The 21458-nt window shown below is 41.3% G+C and overlaps 2 protein-coding genes across 4 annotated transcripts; one reads left to right on the top strand and one right to left on the bottom strand.

Moving 5' to 3' along the window:
• Positions 1-325: 325 nt before the first annotated feature.
• plb1 (phospholipase B1) lies at positions 326-13851 on the bottom strand. 2 transcript variants are annotated; one of them, XM_030443157.1, is made up of 43 exons: positions 13599-13851; positions 12872-12924; positions 12716-12779; positions 12502-12565; positions 12364-12398; positions 11712-11778; positions 11548-11596; positions 10491-10556; positions 10338-10403; positions 10170-10225; positions 9926-9995; positions 9738-9839; positions 9539-9592; positions 9044-9109; positions 8859-8930; positions 8721-8781; positions 8574-8632; positions 8258-8331; positions 8084-8127; positions 7857-7965; positions 7714-7765; positions 7528-7608; positions 6952-7017; positions 6750-6850; positions 6575-6656; positions 6207-6311; positions 6012-6107; positions 5844-5915; positions 5680-5757; positions 5532-5592; positions 5396-5454; positions 4721-4788; positions 4584-4627; positions 4346-4445; positions 4202-4253; positions 4022-4102; positions 3100-3165; positions 2857-2951; positions 2566-2647; positions 2166-2270; positions 1950-2045; positions 1433-1507; positions 326-1294 (listed from the first exon to the last, which is right to left on the bottom strand). In XM_030443157.1, the coding sequence occupies exons 1-43, from the start codon at positions 13657-13659 to the stop codon at positions 1037-1039; spliced, it is 3267 nt and encodes a 1088-aa protein (XP_030299017.1). In that variant the 5' UTR covers positions 13660-13851; the 3' UTR covers positions 326-1036. The 2 variants fall into 2 exon arrangements, with proteins under 2 accessions (XP_030299017.1, XP_030299015.1); XM_030443155.1 differs by having other exon boundaries at positions 9926-9998.
• A 2572-nt stretch (positions 13852-16423) lies between these two features.
• LOC115566032 (protein yippee-like 5) lies at positions 16424-21304 on the top strand. Of its 2 annotated transcripts, none has more exons than XM_030391778.1 (3): positions 16424-16593; positions 18468-18639; positions 19013-21304. In XM_030391778.1, exons 2-3 carry the CDS (start codon positions 18499-18501, stop codon positions 19235-19237), a joined length of 366 nt encoding a protein of 121 aa, XP_030247638.1. In that variant the 5' UTR covers positions 16424-16593; positions 18468-18498; the 3' UTR covers positions 19238-21304. The 2 variants fall into 2 exon arrangements, with proteins under 2 accessions (XP_030247638.1, XP_030247639.1); XM_030391779.1 differs by having other exon boundaries at positions 16424-16555.
• Positions 21305-21458: the final 154 nt, after the last annotated feature.

The following is a 21458-nucleotide window of genomic DNA, read 5'->3' on the forward strand; positions in this document are numbered from 1 at the left end:
CCCACAACTGTATGCTTGTGACATAATTAACAGAAGCAAGTCGGCGTCTTTCATCACTGTCGGAGGTCATAAAATATCCCTTTTTATGATTTATGGACAGACTATCTCATTGGCGGTAATGATTAAGGTAATACGTGTGGGCTGATGTGTGCTGAATCACTGCTGCATGGCTGGCTTGTGTGGCTTTTTTTTTTCTGGCTTGCTAAAATAAATACCATTAGCATGTAATGGTGTTGATGTTCTGGACGGACGGTCTGTAACATGTGAGGACTGGCTGGTGTGCTGGTTGTTACTTGAGCACCCACATTATAACAGTTTACATGAATTAATTGCAAATCATTTATTCCAAATAACCAAAAAAACGTTTTATTACATTCAAAGACGTTAAGGTTGTTTTTCAAACGGACAAAAAAGAACATATAGAATGCATAATTACATGTATTTACCATTGCACCAATGTTAGATTTTTATTTACATCTGTCTTTAGCTACATCCAGAAAAAAGTAACTATAGACACTTAATTCAAGTACTTAAAAGATTAAGATTTGAGGTAAGAATTGTGTATTTTACACCGAGAAAGTGCTGAATTCAATACATTTTCATTCTGATCAAATTAAATATATAACAGCAGTAATAAGTTAACGTTCAGTGAGTCATTTCAGTCTCATTTTGCACACAAAATTGACTGTTTGAGTTGTTGTGGTTGGTGAGTGTATTGTCTTGTTAAGTCAGTTGCCAGCTACAACATTTAAATACGCCTGAGAGTTTTTCCAATTCTTTCATCTGAGTAAACTTGCATCCAGTACGTTTGAATGCAGGAGTTATAATGGATTCAGGTGTCTTCTTTATTGCCTTCCTTGAGTAAAGTCTCGTCAAAGCAGATCGTATCATGTCTAATAATGGAAATCTTCTTTATCATCACCACCACCAACAACATGCTTTATAACATCACTTCAAATATCGCGCTGTTATTTTGAAGTTGCTGTAGATTTTTTTTCTTGAATAGTCCAGTGCAAAATATACAGTAAGTGGCACTTTAAAAGCCAGTGCCCTGCATCTCCACCACGGACGTCATCCGCTTCTTGCTCCTCTTGGATCTCCAGCAGAAGAGGAGCCAGGTGACGACACAGCCTATCAGAAGACCCACTACGGCCAGCACAGCGGCGAGCCAGACCGGCACGGTGTCTGCGCAATCAGAGGTGAGGGGCCGGGCTGTGCTGTGCAGTGTGGGTGCTGAGGTGGTGGTGGTTGGCACAGGGAAGCTGTTCACCTTTGTGAAGATGAAAGGATGCTCCTGGAATACATGAGAGGGAAGGTCTACTATTAAATTACAGCCACCAACTACTCATGCCATTATGCACACATTGCACAGGTAAAATAATAAGTGGGTCAGGTTAGCATGTGAGAAGTGCAGGTGTGGTAACTTTCTTACCTCAGTGGGGCACTTGATGTTATTTCTGGTATTTCTGAAATTGCTGTATGTCTGTTTTTCACCCACCGGCTCCAACTAGAGAGAGAAAAGAGGACATCATCTACATATCGACGTAACGTACATTATCTTTTCCTTATCTTATTATCTTTTTGCTTGAGAACTAAAGATAAAGAAGTTTAACCCCAGCATTTTTTAGAGTCTCAAATATGTACGGCTCGGCCAAGCAATACAGTGCTGTTCAATAATACATTTCAAAATGATAATATTGAAAGGAGATATTGGTAATAGGATTGCTCGTTCAGCTAATCGAACCAAACCAAAAGGCCTTTTTTCCTGTCGGGAAAACTGTATCTTATCTAAAATCATAACTGAAAAGCCCATGAATATGTAGAACAAGAAGACCCATAAATAAACTCAACTGAGGAAGCAGAGTATCAAACACATCCTTCCAACACACCCCTAACTCTTCCCCTTGTCAAACACAGTTACCCTTAAACTGTTGGCTCTTCAGACTCACCATGTTATTCCACAGAGCTGCAGCCATTTCAGCGTGTCCCCGCTCGCTGAAGTGGAAACAGTCCTGGGAGAAGTAGGTGGCGTCAGGTTTGCTGTCCTGGAGAAGAAATGATACAACATCAGCGTCTCTAGGGATTTTGACCGTCCCAAAGCTAACATTTGTTCGTGTATATATGTAGAGTGCATCGGCGGCTCAGGGTTACAGGGCGTGTCTTACAGCGTTCAAAGGAACGACGGTGTTCTGAAAAAAGGGCTGCACGACCACGGCAAAGTCCTCTCGGCCATCGTAGCGGCCTCCGTACGCCACATTTTCTGTCTCAACCTGAAAGAAAGACCACAAACGCTCATTTAGAAAATCCTGAATCTGTGGAAATGCAAATGTCTTCACTTTAAAAGTTTAACTTCTGAACTCAAAATGTCTCCAATAACTCTTAAAGGTCATTTTCAGTGTGTGTGCCCTGGAGGTTTCAAGTTTCACACTAACAAAAGCTGCATATTGGGCCCACATCTTAAAGTCTGATTTAAGAGAAGCACAAAGAAGCTTTTCTCCTTCAGCCAACTGAAGGAGATCTAGATGTTGGTCACACACTTCGCGCTCACTGTTCCTGTGCGCTAACCTGTAGTTCCCGATTGATCCGTTTCACTTCAGCCAGCTCTAGAGAATCCTCTCGTGCTTGCAGGAAGCACGGGCAGACGATCCTGAGGACCAAAGGTGGAAGTGAACAGATGATTTGGGACAAACAAAATGCTGTTGACTAATACAAAATTCCACCTGGGAAAATGGGATTTGGCACTGGTTCAGGTGTCCTAAATAAACACCATTTTCTTTGTTGGACTATTTGATCAATGTTATGAGAAGTACTGATGATTGATGGATTGATTTGCCATAAGTGGACTGATGAGCGTACGGTTGTATCACGTTGCACCCGAGGCTGTCCCTTTTGATCCTGCGGAGGCCTTCGATTTCCAGGATCTCCAGGATGTTGACAATGGCCCTGGGAACCTACGGCAAGAATGGAAGGAAAACATAACCATTTCAAAGAGGAAAAATCAGAACGGAGTCTTTTATCAAAGCTAATTCAAGGGAAAGAAAATAAACCGAGAAGGTGCATTTAAAAACTGTCTGTTTTGGCACCAGACATCATTTTTACCTCATTGTAAAGCATGTCCAAGCTTGTCATCATATGCTGGGAGTAGTTCTGAGGCGAAAGCGTGGCCTGTAGTTATGAAAAAAATGACAAGTTTACACACAATGTAGCAGGCTTTTTATCAATTCATTTGTTTTTTTTGTCTTGGTCTTTTTTTTTTTTTTTTTGTCATTTGCTCCAAGTGGCATAATTTGAGGCGCGTTTCAGCTAAAATAACTGTCCGAGTTTGCAGCCAAAAAGCACATCTCAACCAAAGAAGAGCCGACGCCATGCAACATGCATGAGTGTGCGGGCAACAACTAAAACCTAAGCTGTCACTACCACAGTCTCCGGGCTCATCTTAAATTGATGCCATGCTTTGATATTCTGCTTCAAAGCACAAACATTAAAAGAGAGACTACCCTGTCAGTGCAGCGGGAGGCGTAATGGAGAGAGAGAGAGAGAGAGAAAGGGGGGAAATGGAGGCAAAAACAGGGAGAAGAAGGAGAGGGATGAAGGAGGGAGTGAGACAGAGAGACAGGATGAAGAGAGTCTGTCTTGACCCCTGCGTTGTTTATGCCTCTCGGAGAACAAGGCCTGTCACTGTGCCCCGTGTGCTTGTTTAATGCAGACAGAGGCCGAGATGGAGGGAGAGGGGGTTGAAGTGACAGAATGTGCTCATTGAAGAGAAGCCACGTCTGCTCTCATCTTACTCTGACACAATAAAACAATTAGGGGAGGGCTGTTCACAAAGCTCGATTATTCCGCTCCAGTGCGCAGGCCCGTTTGGGGAGTGATATCATGAGACGGCTCTGTACACAGGGCATCACACAACGCTACGGGGATGTTTAACCACTATGCTGCGGCGGAAAAAAAAAAAAAAAAAAGTCCTTCATCTGACGGGTCACCCTCGAATTTCCTGTGACGACGTCATGCAGCAACTCACGCGGTCGTTGCAGTACTGACACAGGTCATTGCCTCCGATGAAGAGGGTCACCAGCTTCCAGTCGTTCTCAAAATCCACCGTCTGAGGAGGACGAAGAAAGGATCAGAACATTCAGATATTATGAATCTGTGCATCAGTGCATGAATTAGTGTACTACACGACACACTGCGTTGAACTCACAGCGTCTTTTTTCATGTTATCAATCAGGCGTCGCACCTGGCCCGGGATCCCTCTGTGCAGCAAAATAAGAACAAAATGGTTAAAACTCAGCAAAAAAAAACAAAAACAAACATGAACGTGAATCACTTGAACCTGAAAACTCACGATATTTTAGCTCCTGACACAGCCACGTTGAAGCCAGCGTTGGTTGTCCCTTGTCCCTTTGACCATCCTTTGACATTAGGATTAAACTTCTTCAGGATATCTGGTGTAAAAAGAGAAAAAAAAAAAAAGTGGCAAAATTACTGCACAGGAGGCCAAATTCTAGCTTTGTTGTGATCCAACTCTGTCATCTAGTGGTGCTCGTGTGCATCGCAATGTCAGGGAAAGCTACAGGACTCACTTGGTAATGTTGTGACGGTCTCCAGGTTCTGATCTCCTCCGATGCTTGTTAATGGGGAAAAACGAACAATTAATACAACGTTCACGATGCGGCGCTCGCAGATATATCGCGAGAATCGTTTGTTTGCGGTCTCTCACCTCCACGACACCCCTCTGTACTCGGTTCTCAGCTGCAGCAGACTCTTTGCTTTGGCACCAAAGCCGGCCTTCATGCGGAGACAGATGATTTACCTTTCAGTCATTTTCATGCAATTGATTACGCTCCCTCAGCTTGCACATTAACTTGATTTATAAGTAACTAGAGAAAAAAGGAAAGGGTAACACAATCGATCAAGCCAGTGGATCAGCATTTAATCATTTACCTCAATGTTATTCAAACCCAATGACCATCATTTCTACTGCTACTGGAGTCAAAGACTACCTGGATTTTTGCAGAAATGGCATGTACAAGAAACTGTCATGATGTTGGTGTTCAGTTTTTTTTTTTTTTATCAGCTTTTCATTAAAGCTCTCATGTTGCACAAAGTAGTCTGAACCCTCTGTCAATATTACCATTACATCATTTGTTACAGGTGCCATGTAGGGAAATAATGGTTTATTATTTACACTTTTCTAGCATTTAATCATTAGTCTATTAGCAAGGATGCAAGCAATTGCAACTTATTTGGCACTTTTCAGACCAGAAAGGTGCTTTACAGGCAGAAGAAAAATGTGAGAGATGTGCATGATAAATGTGCGCACGCTGCCTTTGACTAGCTTATATTATAGATGAACTACCAATTACCTCTGTGACAATCTTGTGTACGAACCTACCGTGAGAGAGTCTCCGAGAGCAGCCACCACTTTGATGTCTGCCGGCCGTATCCTGTGAGCTGAAAAGAGATCAACGTCAGCCTATTTCACACCTCGCATTTCTATTTCCCCTGAGGTAAACACCTTGAATGCTCACCTGAAGTCGGCACAGAGTTGGATGGAGCTGTGTTAACACAGGAAAAGTCACTGCCCCAGTTCTAAAGAATGACAGAGACTCGTTTTAGGCGTTACAACGTCTCGTTGAGACAACAGTTGCCATTCTAAAGACATAAACTGAGACCTACTGTAACAGGAGGAGGGGTGGGTGGAGGGCCTGGGAAAGTGTAGTTGCTGTTGACAGCAGTCCGAATGAATGGGTTGGTCTGATAGAGAAACAACCAAAAACATATGAATACACAAAACCACAACACGTAATGTTTATTTCTGATACATTGTGGGATGAAGTTACCTCAGAGGGACACTTCAAATCAACGCCAGCTTCAAAGTCTTGTGTGAAAGTCTTGTTGCCCACTGGCTCCAACTGAAAGATTGGGAAGATCATCATTTGATAGTTAGAAGACAATGAAGTGCCAAAACAAAAATGCGGTAAAATGTCTTCCGATGAACCAAATCCTACCATGTTGTTCCAGAGAGCTCGAGCCATGAGGGTGTGAGCTTTCTGGCTGAGATGGAAGCAGTCTGGTGAGAAGTACGAGCGGTCAGGCCGGCCGTCCTTTAAACAAGAAAAGGAGAGGAGGGACGAAATTTAAAAACATTTACCATAATTAAAAAAAAAAAAAATCTTTATGGTTCCATGTCTTTCAGCTCTTACCTCCAACCTGGGAAGGTAAACCTCTCTCAGGAAGGGCTGCAGCACCACAGTGAAGTTGACATGTGTGTCGTAGCGCCCAGAGTCAATCAGCTCTCTCATGGCACTCTGGACAGAAAGATAAAGACTGAAGAATGAGTGTGAATGATTGTTTGACTTTTCAGTAGCCCCAGGTGGACAAGCAGCCACTCTGCTAACAGGAATCCAAAAGAATAAAGAATGATTACAATGATGACATAGCCCTTAAAATGGGCCTTTAAAGCCTTTTTAGGTATCAAATTCACTTTAAAGTTCCCTAAGTCTATTTTATAATTGTAAAAATGTGAGTGGTAGCTGCAGAAATGGCTAAGTTAGTCCCGTTAGTCACTCACCTGGTAGGCCCTGTTGAGCTCGTTGGCCTTCTGGAGTTCAACGGATCCCTCTTTAGGCTTCAGTATGCAGGGGCAGACTATACTGAAACATAAACAACAACATCGTCAAATAATCTTTCAGAAACTTTTATTTTTTGTGTTATTTTTTATCTTAAAACAACCAAAATTCACTGACTTCACAAACCAGGTGGGACAGCCCAGAGTTTTATCGTTGTGCAGATCACGCAGCGGTACAATATTCAACAGCTCGATCAGATTGACGATGGCTCGAGGCACCTGGGTGACACAAAACAAGAGGCGCGCAGGCCATGCTGTGATTGTGACCGGCCAACGTGCAGGGAGGTTGTTTGTTGGGTGCGAGAGGATGAAAAACTTACTTCACTGTGGAGGATGTCCAGAGCTTGCTGGATACGAAGGACGACATTCCTGGCTGAGAAAAAGATCTGTGGGGAAAGAGTGTTTTCTCACTAATTGCCAAAGGCGTGAAGGTGCATGTGCATAAATTTGGAACAGATCACAGTCAAGAGAAGATTATTCAGTGACTGCTTTGATAACTGATTATCATTTGAGTAAGTGAGCGAGTGAGTCACTTTTTTGAGGAAACGTTTGGTGGTTCCAGCTTCTCAAATGTTAGGATTTGCCATTTATTTCTATCATTTATGAAGATTTCGGATTCTTTCAATTTGAATGTCACCCTCAGCTCTGGGAAATAGAGATGGGCCTTTTCCTCTATTTTCAACAATTACAATTGGCCAATTAATTCAGAAAATACTATGCAGATTAAATGATGAACATCATAGCTGTTGGCTTTTTGCAACCATGAAACATATTGTTTGATACGATTCGGATGATTAGTATGACTCATATGATAATATGATCCTAAATCTCTATTTGTGCCCTAAGCCAGTTCAAAACAGATCATATGTAAGTACAAAATATAAACGAGTGCTCACGCTGTCCGTGCAGAAGTCACAAATGTCATTGCCGCCAATAAACATGGTGATCACTTTCCAGTCGTTGTGGAAATCGATGCGCTGTAAAGAAGATAAGAGTTAAATCTTTCGTTTATTTGGTAATGGTGAGCATAAAACTTGCAACAAAGGTTACATAAGAGCATATCTGCATATCACGTGGCTTACCGGATCGGCTTTCATTCTGTCCACCAGCGTGCGCACCTGTCCCACCATGTCACTGAAAATAGGAATAATTTAAACAAGTGAAAATTCTTTCTTCTGCCAAGGATTTGTGTATCGAGATCCCAAAGGTTACGATCGTGACTGACCCACTCTTCGCTCCGGCCACAGCCTGATTGAGGAAAGCTTGAGGGGAGTCCGCTTTACAGATTCCCTCTGAGAAGCCGGTCAGGTTGGCGTTGAACTCCCTCAGGATGTCTGCAGACCACAAACACAGAGAAGGTCAGAAGAACCAAAATGGAGGTTTAATGGATACACAGGATTGTGTACATTCTGTGTTTTGCAGTGAATATGGTCAAATATATGACAAACATACTTGGCAGAGTTGTCACATTGTTAATGTTTTTATCACCGCCAATGCTGAAAGACAAAGAAACAGCTTGTTAGCTTTGAATCCAGCTCACAACACAACCAGCTGAACTGTTGAAGTATTTTCCCATACAGTCCAAATTTAGCACACCTTTGTTCAAATTTGGATCACTTATCTCACCTCCATGACAGTCCTCTGTACTCATTAATCACTAACAGAAGGTTGTCATTCTTTGCGCCCACACCATTGGCTGCCTGCAGCGAACATCAAGAGACGGCAAGGAAATATTAATGAACCAGAGGTATGGTGTACAAGCCACTGTGAAAATATCTGCGATTTGTTTCTCAGTATTTAAGATAACATTTGATCGGGTCTATATCTTCTATCTGCTTAGCTGTTCTTCATATATAACGTGCATCTGGTCTTTATCTATTCATGCCTACCGGGACGAGTAGATTTATAGATATAAATTTGACTATAGCAAAAGAACACTCACTGTCAGAGAGTCGCCCACTGCTGCCACCACCTTGATATCTGCAGGTCTGAGTTCATGTACTGCACAGAGAATGATGAGCTTGAGCTTGGTTGAATTAAATTTCCCACAATATATATCCATAATAAGAGCTAAGAATATATATTTTACCTGAGGTGGGCGTAGTGGGAGATGGGCTTCGGTCCGTGCAAGGTATCTCAGTGCCCAAAAGCTGCAATCAAACAGTAGTTTTAATTCAACTGCATGTTGTGTAATTCTGTAGCTCTAAAGTTGAACTGTGAGACTTACAGGATCCACTGAAGCTGCATTCTCCTCTTTTTCACTCGGAGAATTTATCTGTGTCCGCAGGAAAGGTCTCTCCTGGGATGAGGGATCAAAAATCGTAATATTAGGTTGAGAGTCTTGCATGATTCGACCACATTTAGAGTTAACTTTAAAAAGAAAAAAAAGCTTTATGGGATGGTATGCCTCACCTGAGAAGGGCAAAGAATACTGACGCTGCCGTCCGTGAACTCTGTCTGACCTGTCGGCGGCTGAAGCTGGAAGGAGAAAGCCGTGATCGGTTAAGATTTGAGGATTAAGGTTCGAGTGGAGCCACTCCGTGTGCAGCCAATGAACACACAGCGTCGAACAGTGCTGGTTACACAATTCTTTGTATTGTCTTGCCTGTAGACCCAGAATGATCCAAGCTGGAGAAAGCCCTCATCAAGTTCATCTCTCAGCACAAATCTTATCTAATCTCTCGTCGGAGTCGTAAATGTTCCCCACAATCACCGTTCCATCTTACTTTTGCTTTGAGGGATTATGGCGACTCTTCCCGATTGGCTAATTTTTTATTCTTTTTTTACGACGGAGACACAGGGTCAATTTCAAGGTCAGAACAACATGTGCATCTATGCCGGAGGTGTTTCAGGCAGCTCCACATGCAACGCACCTTACGTTTAATCGTTACTCTCAGAGGAGCTTACCAGGTTTGTCCACAGCTGAACTGCCAACTGGTTTGGGTCGGACCAAGTGTTCTCCTACAAAACAAACACACAATACACGCTAGTTACACATTAGCCATTTCAAGGCTCTGTCATGCATTGTTACCAGAAGGCAAGGCTGTATGATTTACAGTTCTGCTGATTATGACTGATGTCTGGAAATAGCTTTTTCTTGACATACAGAGATTTGTTCAAGGATGACTGGAGCCGACTGCAGCACGGCCGTGAAGTCTGCCTGTTTGCTGTGCCACTTTGGATTTCCCAACAAATGACTCAGAGAATCCTGAAACCAAGACAACAAATAGATTTTTGTCAAAGAAGTAGCCAAATAGGATTCAGGTGAGCACGATGTCTTTACGTGTATTGTACCTGCAGTGTTTTCAGAAGATTTGCTTTATGTAGTCGCCGGTTGGTGCCTTCATCTCTCATACACTCACACCTGCTACAAATAACAAAGCAGCATATATTACAATTAACATGATCCCATGAGAATATATATATATATATATATGTACATATATATACCCTCGAGAGTAAAAACGTAAAAGAGCTATAAAATGTCACAATGAATGAGAAAAATGCAAATTTGCAATCCAAATTTCACAACACTCACTTGTCCTGCTGATGATCTGTGCTCCAGACTGCCACGTGAACTAAAGTGTGGCGCAACTGTAAACACACAACCACCAATTTAGTTTAATTCAATTCAATTTTTTTTTTCATTCTATTTCTTCATAGTAGAATTGTTTTTTTTATATATATATATAAATAAGCACAATACCCTTTTCTGCAACAACTCCAGAGCTGCTTCCACCTCCCGCACAGCAGCATTAACATCTGCAGCAACCTGAAGCACAAAAGAAAAAGTTACAGCCTCCACAAACTTCAGGTACGCTACATCCAACATGATTTTGTTGTCGTAAATAAATCTTACATCTGGTGAACAGGCGCACATGGAATCTGCCGGGACCAACAGCAGCACGAGCTTCCAGTCCGTCTCCTGCAAGGAAATAAGAAAGAGCAAACTGAGCAAACCCCTCAGATGTGGGATGGGGGCCTTACACTGGCTGATCACCTGTTGAGTCAAACTCTGATTAAAGCTTGTGGCAAAGTGGGAGTTTTGAATTCACCTAACCCAACCTCCCTCTGTTTGGACAGTGGCAGAAGGCTGAGCAACCAGAGGAAACTCACAAGAACGTGGGGCTAACATGTAATTTAATACAATACAAGGTGCCAACCGATCCAGTTACAGAAATGTGGACAACGCGTCCCTGACAATCACTGACAGTCACATTTTTCTTCCATTTTTAGCTTTTCTGCCACTGAAATGAAATGGAATTTGGTAAAAGGATAACATGTTGAAGTACTTTAGCTTAGCTTAGTGTGGCAGGGGTAAAGAGCTAGCCATTTTGAGCTGGAAGGAGAAAAGTTAGAAAAGGAGAAAAAAAAAAGATCATCCCATGTCTAAGTGTATTTTGATTTTTTTTCGAATGGCAGGAAATGGGTTTTGGAAATTTGAATACTTTCAGACTCCGCCATGTTGTCACCATGGCTACAGATTTGGTCCAAAGGCAAATAAATCTGCCTCTCAGCACCTCTAAAAATCACGTATTACCATGTTGTATCTTGTTTTTTAAACTGTCAAAGATTGGAGCATAAAATGATGTTGTATGGTTTTATGGGACTGCTTCATAGCCAAGCACAGTGATATCTTGGAGTCTTGTTACAGCCAAGAAATAGCCTGGGACAACAAAAGTACCTGAGTTTCTTAAGTTTATCATAAATAGTCAGATTCTCGTTTATAGTGGATTCACTTGTCCTCCTGAATTGTTTCAAATATGTCAGATGGAACGGGAGTATCATGGTTAATATTTTATTTGTATTTATTTATTATCATATTTCTAGTGGGTGTATTCCCTCAGTGTGGCCTTCTCTTCATCAAAATAATAAAACAATACTGAAAACACGTTATATAAGGGGTTAATGTGTACCTGATGTGAGAGGGAGAGAGACAGCTCCTCCGCTTCCTCCAACAAGCTCCTGCAAAACACACACACACACCTGCATGTGACACAAACGTACAGTCACATACATAACTGCTGTATACTGATGTTCTTGCAGGTGTGTTTTACATTAGTGTGTGTGTGTGTGTTACCTGGGCCGTGGTGAGGTCTTATCCACATGTGGAGGGCTCACTTCGGGGTTAAACATGGACAGCAGCTCTATCCAGCACACACAGACACACTTAGGTTGAGTTTATCTACAGGTTTTGCGATCCTTACGGAACAATCACACTGTGGATTATGTACATTATGTGGTAATTGCCGTTGCGAAAGAGGAAACAGGTGACAGCCTCCATTCATGCTGCCAGTCTTGCTCACTTTTATGTGAAATGAAGGTCAACAACCTCTGTTTATGGCCCACTCTCTTATCCTGACTGATAAAAGAGCGCCCAAACTGTGACATAGACTTGACTGCGGCCTTCAAGTGAACTCTTGAATTGTTTCAGCTCTATGGTGTGATAACCCCCTAATAGTTTGAAAAGTGTCTGTTGTGTCTTTCAACTCAAATCTCCTGTAAATTGAGATGTGACAGAGCAGGGTAACTGTGGTGAACTTCAACAAAATCACACACGAGGACTCGAGAACATTTTAAGAAATTACAATAGAATAAAAAGTGCTGATACTGATACCACGGATACTGGTATGTTCAATACCATTTCTAAATAATTATAGACTTTCTTCTTGTAGGCTATATGACTGTAGAAACACTTACTGGGGAGAAAGGCTGTGTGTTTATAGACTTACCAGCTAATCTACTGACGACTCTGGATGCTTCACGCCTGATAATGAAGACAGATACGTTGTTAGAGCGAGGGTATATAAAGGCTCAGGAAGGCATATTGTCGCTTCCAAATGATTTTTAGTTCAGTTTTGGATGTCTACCTGTGTGACGGCGGGACTCCCAACACATGAACTGCTGAGATGTCATCCGGTCTGAGGGTGTGCACTGATGGAGAGGAGTCAGGGAGATGAAGATGCCAGCAAGGTCACGATACAACGGACGCATTGTAAAATCTAATCGTACAGTAATCGGTTGACCTCGTAAAATAGATCCATGTAATTATTGATCATGATTGCAGCCTGCAGAGTACTGTACCTGAAGGGGGCGAGGAGAAGGGGGCAGGTATTGGTGAGCAGAGGATTGGCATGTAACTTTCTGCCTGCACGTAGAAAAAAAAAACTTAGATACAGTAGAGTACATTTTTTCAATATAAATATTTTATAAAGATCACCAGCGTCATAGCCGACATACGTCTGATTTCTCTGCTGAGGGTCCATTTTTTTGAACGTCAATGCTGACAACACCTGAATGTGACATCAGACACAAAACAAAAGAGTTTTTGGAACAAGTGAGAATAACAACACTTTTTTAAATGTATTTCACTCATTTTTCCCCCAAAAAATACAAAAGCTTATTTGAATATAAAATACACAAAAGGGCCATTTTTTATCAAGCCATCGGAACATTTTCTCACAAGAGTGTGTTTACTTTGCCTTACAGGTCATTACTGACTCGTGAAGAATTCAATCAATTCATTTGTGTTATTGCTTGTGTCTGCTCTGTCTGTGTAAAATGCTTTGTATAACTGATTTGTTTCAGTATTTGCATCCTTTAGTCTTCTGTGCACAATGGATATTCTACTATATATGTAACAAATAGAGATTAGCAAACTTTTCCCTTAGACTCTATGTCATCACCAGCACAAAAAAATCCAGACACTCACAGAGAACTAGTTTTCTTTCTGTGGTTAAAAAAAAACCTCACACTTTGTAATACACAATTAAAGCAATAGGTAATTGTAGGTAAGACCTGCTTCCATCCACATTGTAAGAAACACAGACAATGTGCACATGACCACTACTAAAGCAGACTGGCTGTTCATTTACCAATTCTTTCTGATCTCACCACATGACTGTGTCACCTTGCACACACATGGTCACTGACTGCAACAATAATGTGCAAATGTCCCGTAGTTTACCTGTAAACTGAGCGCAGGATCCAACAAGGGCCGCCAGAATCAGAAGAACAGATGTAGCCATGATGTGGTGAGATAGTGAGAACTGTCCACACTGAGGGGGTTTGTGTAGTGCCCTCCTCTTTTTTTTCCCCCTCAGAGAAAGAATGACTGTAAGCTTTCACTGAGAGTAAGAGCACCTGTAAAGGGGGTGGAGAAGGGAAAAGAAGTTCTCAGGACGGCGAAGGGAAGGGAAGAAGAGCCCCGCTCGAGTGATAAGCAGAGTGATCATCCTGCAACGGCTCCCACTCACGCTCTTATATTCTCAGTCATATCTTCATCTTATCAGTTTATCTGGATAACAAACAACAAAACTACAAGTCATACGACGCTATGGTACATTCTTCCTATCTCTGCATTTAGTTTGTCATTGTGTATCTGTGAGGCATGCGGTTTTTGAATAACAACACATTACGGAAAGTCAGTGAGATGGAGAGTGAAGTTTATGGGTCTCAGAATGCCACTTTATGAGTAATCAATAGCTCTTTGTATAAGACACTTAATGGATGGAAAAAGCCAGACAGTTATTTATCCAAATATCCACAATAAAAGAAATCGGATCACATGATGTAACAAATACAAAAGATGTATATGGTGAGATTTTATCTAAGCTTTCTGTTTTATAGCTATAAAGTTTTTTTGGTTGTCACATTGAGATTTACTCATTTACAACTTCAGCCTGTGTTTGGAAGAAAAGATTATATCAAATAAAATATAATGATAAAGATAATGACATTGGAATTTACTGATACATTTTAAAGATTTACATCACACAGCAGTATGACAAATTCTAAAAAAAAAAAATCAAAGAATACAAGAAATAATAGAAATGATTAAAAAAAAACCATTAAATCAATCAATCAATCAATAATGAATAAATAAATGAATGAATAAATAATACAAGGTATGAAAAATAAAGAGGTCAGCCGGAGCTCCCCCCCCTCATTTGAAGGAACAGGACAGAGTGCGTGTGGACACAGTGATAGTAACCAGAGTGATTTTCCAGGGAAATGAATTCATTTCGGGTTCATGATAGCACTTGTCTGGTTGTAAAAGCTGAAATGGACATACATTTTTCACTCCTTCATTAACGTCTCTGTTCTCTAGTTTATGGGGACGACGTCATTAATCATTAATATTGACAGAACTATAGCAACTCGTTAGGAAAAAGTATTTATTTATCATCAATTATTTAAAATATGTTGCTCTTTAACGATATTCACACTTTGCCGAACGCACATTCATGAGAGACTTTGTAAACGTGACGATACAAGCAGCTTCCTGGGGTTTCATATATTTCACCAGGGTTATGCAATTTTATGTTAACAACCAGCAATTTACGTTCCATTTTGGAGATGAGATATGATTAGATTGCTGAATACTTTACGAGTTTGTCCTTACCGTAGATTGGCTTTGCAGATTGCCTGACCCTTGGAGTCAAGATGAGTTCAACAACAAGTTATCACGATGTTTTTGAGTTATCAGATTCCCATCAAGCAGCAGAGAATGTTTGCAGTTTATTTTGTTGTGGTTTGTTGTATTAAAAACAAATGAATGCATTAAAATGTCAATCCCAACACTTCACTTAAAGACTTTACAATGTTTTGGTTTTCACTTTTAATTGTCAACCTTGTTCATTTTCTAATTTTGTCCGGCCTGCTTGAGCAACCTGCTTCAAACAACTGATACATTCTGTACATGTTGTATGTACTATATAAATATTTGGTACTGTATGTGTCATATCATGTTCACATTGTATGTTTATGACTTTCATATGGGGAGATGGAAGGTAAGGTTGTGGAGTACAGCTAGGCAAGAACCAGATATTATGAAGGAGACTACGGAACATTTTCCAGCAGGTATTTTAAGCCAAGACATAATATTTTCCACAGCCTTTAACAGTGCTTTTGGTGTCTCGACCTAACCAGATTACAAGTGATTGAAAATTGAACCTTAAGGAATGTAAAGCTGCAATGTAAAGAAATGTGAAGTTTCAACAAATCTCTGCCTTTCGGAAACCAAAATGAAGATTTATCCCGGCAACTGGTTAGTACACTTTGCATTTCTTTATGTTCCATTTTCACCATTATGTTGAGGCAATGTGTTGCTGGTCTGGTTAGGTTCAGGCCCAAAACCAACTTTGTTAGGGATAGGAAATGATCACAACCTGGCTTGCCTGGTGTTGTCACAAACACGGCTGGAAATTCTCCCATTGTCTTGTTTAAATTACCTGGGTTTCAGCTGGAAATTGTCCGGTTGTTTCATCAAAAATATTTGGTTTTGTTGCCACTAACACAGCAGGAGAACGCTGTGACGTCCGATTAAAAATATCCGGTCCTTTCGCGCTTTCAAGTGCCGTGACACTGTCTGTGGTCCCACATTTGACAACAGCAGCCGTTTACTAGTTTATTAGTTCATTATTATTTTTTATCATCATAACACATCCAACATTTCATGTGATGAATGCCTCTTCTTGTATTTTATGGCTTTTGTATCTGAGGCTGTTCAGGACTTTCACCTCAGTCGACCTGTGTCTGTGTTGGATGAGACCCAAAGATATTTTCTTCCATCATCATCTTAGACATTTCAATGGTTTGTAAAGGGGACTTTAGGCTGTTGCTGGGTGGAATTCATGTAGATATATAGATAGATAGATAGATAGATAGTGCATGCCAAAATAAAGTGCAAAGACGCTCACATTGTGTCTGCTTCATGGACATTAAGGTGCCCTCTGCTCTGCTGACCCCTGGTGGTGCAGCTGCAGCACATGCTACTACGTCACGACCGGATGTTGATACTAGCTGGTAGCAGAGCGCAGACAGGAACAGCTGAAAAAGAACAACAAAGCCGCGACGACGACGCTACAAAAAACACAAATGTTCGTCTAAAATACAGCGCAAATATCGGTGACATTATCGCAGGTGGGGACATTTTGCTCCGCTGAAGCAACTTAGAGAAGGTAGGGAGCCGTCACGTTGAGCTGAGTAGAAATAAACCTGTTTGTTGCCCCGCTTTCTTGTTCCCTGTCTTGTTGTCGTTATCGCCGTTAGCTTGCACGGCTAACGCAACGTTCGCTGTTTTTATTCATCGTGACGACACCGCTCGGACAAAGTGTCCGTTAAAACACGACGGAGTGTGTTTCCATTCAGCCGACTAGTGAAAAGTATTTATCTCCACTTGTGTTTCATACTGTAGAGTTTGTGATTATAATGGATCTGCAGCGTAAACACGACATCCATTAGACGTCAGTCCGTCCTGGCAGAGAGTCCCTGCTCTGTTGCTCTTCGTGAACTTTCTTCCATTTCCTTCCCTGTTGAGGAAAGAGGCTGTTCTGTCAGATATTTTCCAAAGACAGAGAATTTTGTTTGCTGGAACGATCTCAAAGCCCCTTGAGGATAATTGTGACGTATGAAATTGACTGTATAAATAGATATACGAACATACAATTTAATTAATTTAATTTGACTTATATTTTTCAATTATTTTTCCATGATGGCTTTTATTTTCCGCATTATGTAAAGTTCAGCGCCATCTGCAGTCAACAGTCTTTTGAGGAGACAGACAGGAACAGAAAGTACTTGCGGAAATCTGTGAACAGGGAGACACCACAGATCACAAAGAGATACAGAAATGGAACATTTTAGTTCATGCTGTTTGCTTTTCAGTTGGATTTTCCACAAGCCTCGTTATATTCCCGTCACTTGCTAAGTTGCTTCATGTTGCCTTGCAAATTGTTTATTAAAGAAGACTGCAGATGTTGAACTGCAGTCTATGTGTAGGTCAGTGTTTGGATGGGGATGGTCGCTGCTTGAATTTCTGCTGTATTTGAGAAAACTTAACACTCAACGTGGTTAAAAAATTACAAAAAAAGCAACGAGGACAAAGTTTACACACAGGAAAATTCAAGTGCAAAGGAGGATTGGTGCTGCAGAGTCGATTTGCACCAGCATTGAACCCAGACACAGGATGTCTGCTCAACAACAGGACAAAGAATATCTCAAAAGCACATTTACACTTCTAACAGTATCATCCAAATATTATAAAGTCATTTGAAGAGATTTTTGGGGGTCAAGTGATTTGGATAAAATCTTTACCAACATAAATATGATTTAGCTTGGGTTGTGATAGTAAGTGAGAGTATTTGTCACAATTTTGTAAAAAATATGACCAGAAAATAATTTAAAATGTGTTCATTTAAATAACAAATATATATATATAAGTGACCAAACAGAATGTCTGTTTTTCTCTCTTCACACACCGCTGAATTGCGCACAGGAAAATAAAATGCAGTTCGGCCATGGGGTAGCACGTCACAAGATCCAGGTGTTTGTGCATGATTAATTTTTTTTATTTTTTACAAACGAGGCATGTTTTTGTTTAGGGGCACTGTTCTGCTCCATTTATCCTCATGAGCACAAATAAAAGCCTCCCTACATTGTTAGAGACCTGAGAAAGAGATAAACAGATGGGAGATGAAAGTGAGCTCGAGGGCGAGTCGAGACATAAAAGAGAAACCAAACAGAAACCAAAATAACTTCACTTCGTCCTTATTTCATTGGAGGTGCTTACTTGCCTTTGACGGAGAACTTCTGTATATACTGTGGCCTGGATGACTGAGAATCATCGCAGGCTTAAAAATCCAATCATTGATTTACAACATTGCCTATAATAGCCTCGCACACAGAGCTATGTTGAAGGCGTAGCTACCCGTATGATGAACAGTATGGAAAAACCTCTAAGATACATTAAAACATCATCATGTATGTATGTGTGTAAATCTTTATTTAACGTTCCAGCAACAAATAACCTGCTTTTCTGTGTCTCGTGTTGTAGCCTTAGTTCAGTCACTCCCAGAGATTTGACGATGGGACGCATCTTCTTGGACCACATCGGCGGGACACGCCTCTTCTCCTGCGCCAACTGTGACACCATCCTGACCAACAGGTCCGAGCTCATCTCAACACGTTTCACGGGAGCCACGGGCAGAGCTTTCCTCTTCAACAAGGTACGTTTGACATTAGCTGTGGTTACATGCATAATGTTGTAATGATAGAAACCATTCTGATGAGAGATTCTAACTTGATTGGTAGAATGGATGTCTGCATCTACATATTTTATATTTCTATGCTTTTTCCATAAACATGCACATCTAACAGATTATAAAGCATGATAACTTCTTGTAAATTCAGCATATGAGCTTCTGACATAGCCATAGTTATTTAGATCAAACTTTGATGTGGTTACATGAGGCTTATTAATTCAGATCGGTGGAATATTAGGGTCCATGTAAACAAAACTACTTACTCGTAAAACACATATTCAGTGTCGAGTTCCCTGCTTCAACAATGAGTGTGCATGCCTGTGTCTGAACCCAACAGGTGGTGAACCTCCAGTACAGCGAGGTGCAGGACAGAGTGATGCTCACCGGAAGACACATGGTGAGGGACGTCAGCTGCAAGAACTGCAACAGCAAGCTGGGCTGGATCTACGAGTTTGCTACTGAGGACAGTCAGCGGTACAAGGAGGGACGGGTCATCCTGGAGAGGGCGCTGGTTCGGGAGAGCGAGGGCTTCGAGGAGCACGTCCCCTCAGACAACTCATGAGCCCCCCCCCCCCACCTCGGATAAACTCCTCTCCCTCTCCTTTATCCCCTCACCTCTGTGCTGCACACCAACACCTGCAGACTTAGTGGTCAGTGAAGTCTTGTCTTCGCCCTCCTCCTCCCAACCACACCCGTCCCCGTCTCCGGCCTATGAACCTTAGACCTCTGCTGATTTAGAAGATTGGTTTGCTGGCTCTATTCTTGCTGAATAGACATCTCCCAAAATACTTCCTGATTTATGTGTCACAGGGCACCACCCTAAAAAAAACAGCTGGGGACCTTAGATAGGGAGTTCACTTCACTTTGTTTAAGTGTTCGTGCACGGTCACACAGAATTTTCACCATCTCTGCACAAGGCATGCTCCACAGTTTTTTCATATATGCATGATTATAGACATGGTCAGTCACGTTAAAAAAAAAAAAAAAAAAATCACCTGGTTGTTTTGGTTATTCAAATAACTGGATGTAGTAGAGCTGAGCACCAGCCCGCTCTCTACACAGCAATGTGACATGAACCGACGGAGGTGTCACTTTACATGTTGCTTTTAAAAATGGTTCAAGTGCTTCCGTGTTGTCAACCTTGTCTCAATGTATTTGTCACTGGTGAGCACTGAATGCAACTAAGACCACTGTAGTTGTTATTTCTGTATCAGTTACCTTCCCTTACCTTATTTGCTGGTAGTGTGATGAATGTCATAGTGTTTAAGATCTCTGCTCTTCTCATCCAAATGATACCGCACAGATTGATGTCATATTTAAATATTTGTTGTTGTGTTTTTAGTGATAGGAGGTTTATTTACATCTGGCACACATGGTGTGCGTTTGTTTTGACTGACATGTGCGCAAGGTGGCTTTAAGTGCTGTTCATAGTGTGAAAGTGATCTCATGTACATAAGACAATCATGCAGTTGATTCCTACAATTTTAATTCAGCTAGACCACTCTCCATCTGTTAGCATGGATTCCGTGCCTGTGCGATGTGCCGTGTGAAGCGCGAACATGTCACTCCGGTGACTTGCGAGGAGCGTGTACCTTCCAGCCGAGTGTCTCAGTGTGACGGAGGAGGAGTGTGTGCGAGCCGTGATGGAGACATTCTCTGGCTGCCTGCTGGCTATTAAGGACAGGATTATGAGAGGATGGGGTCATGCGAGCGTTTGGAAGTAGCCAACATTTGGAGACAAGCTTACAGGCGTCCGCTGGAAAAATAACCCACAGCAGAAATTCTTTTAATCGATGCCTGAAACGACACGCTGACAGTACATTTAAATCAAGCCTGAGTTTGTCTCCATTTCTTTGAACACAGATGCTGTCTCCTACTTTCAGAAAGTGACCCATCCTCTTGTTAGAATCCTCAGCTTCAGGCGTATTTGGTCATAAGATGACTTGTTTCTTACAACACAAAGCCAAACGAGCTTTAATGGAGTATAAGACTTTAAAGTTGAGCCTTTCTCCTCTGACTATGCCAGAGCCTCCATTTTATATCGTCAGCGTCCTGTGAAGATTTCAACCCAAATGTCAAATTGTTACAAAAAATAATAATCTTGATCTTTATGACATTTGGGGTTATTTTTGGAATGCACAGCATCGTGGCCCTGATGTAACATTGTGCCATTTTCAGAGGGTGCATGCCTGCAGGCGTTACCATACTGGTCCAGCCTTCACTAGAGGCAATGTTAATGTTTTTTGCTCGCCTTTACAAGGTCACGCAAGAAGGTGCAAGTTGACATTTCTACAAAAAAACAAAACAAAGCTGAATTAGTTATAAATGGCTTCTACAGGACACTGACATCCATATTCCAGAGTTAGTACAGTGTGCAGTCAATGGCCGTGACCGAGTGTTATCATTTTGTTGTTCACTTTTACCATTTTTATTGATAGGCCATGGTTTTTATTTTCTTTATTCTATATATGACTATTATTTTATTGACTGATACATTTATCTTATTGTATATTTTCTCGATTGGAGGTTTGGAAAAAAAAAAAAAAAGTTTTCTTCTTGTATGGCTATAGGAGGGTTTTCTCTGATGTGATTTCTAAATAAAAAGGTAGTCTTGCTGGGTTAAATGACATCTTCTTGTTTTTGATTTCTTTAGACCACATTTTTTTGTCAGCGAGTGCAATGGAGTCAGGGAATTAGTGATTTAACAAGCTATAATTACGATCTGGTGTTCGAGACACGTTTATAAATAAGCGCACGGATTTACAAACGTAAGTGTTAAAACA

This window comes from Sparus aurata, chromosome 16, assembly GCF_900880675.1.
Source record: "Sparus aurata chromosome 16, fSpaAur1.1, whole genome shotgun sequence".
Lineage (NCBI taxonomy): Eukaryota > Metazoa > Chordata > Actinopteri > Spariformes > Sparidae > Sparus > Sparus aurata.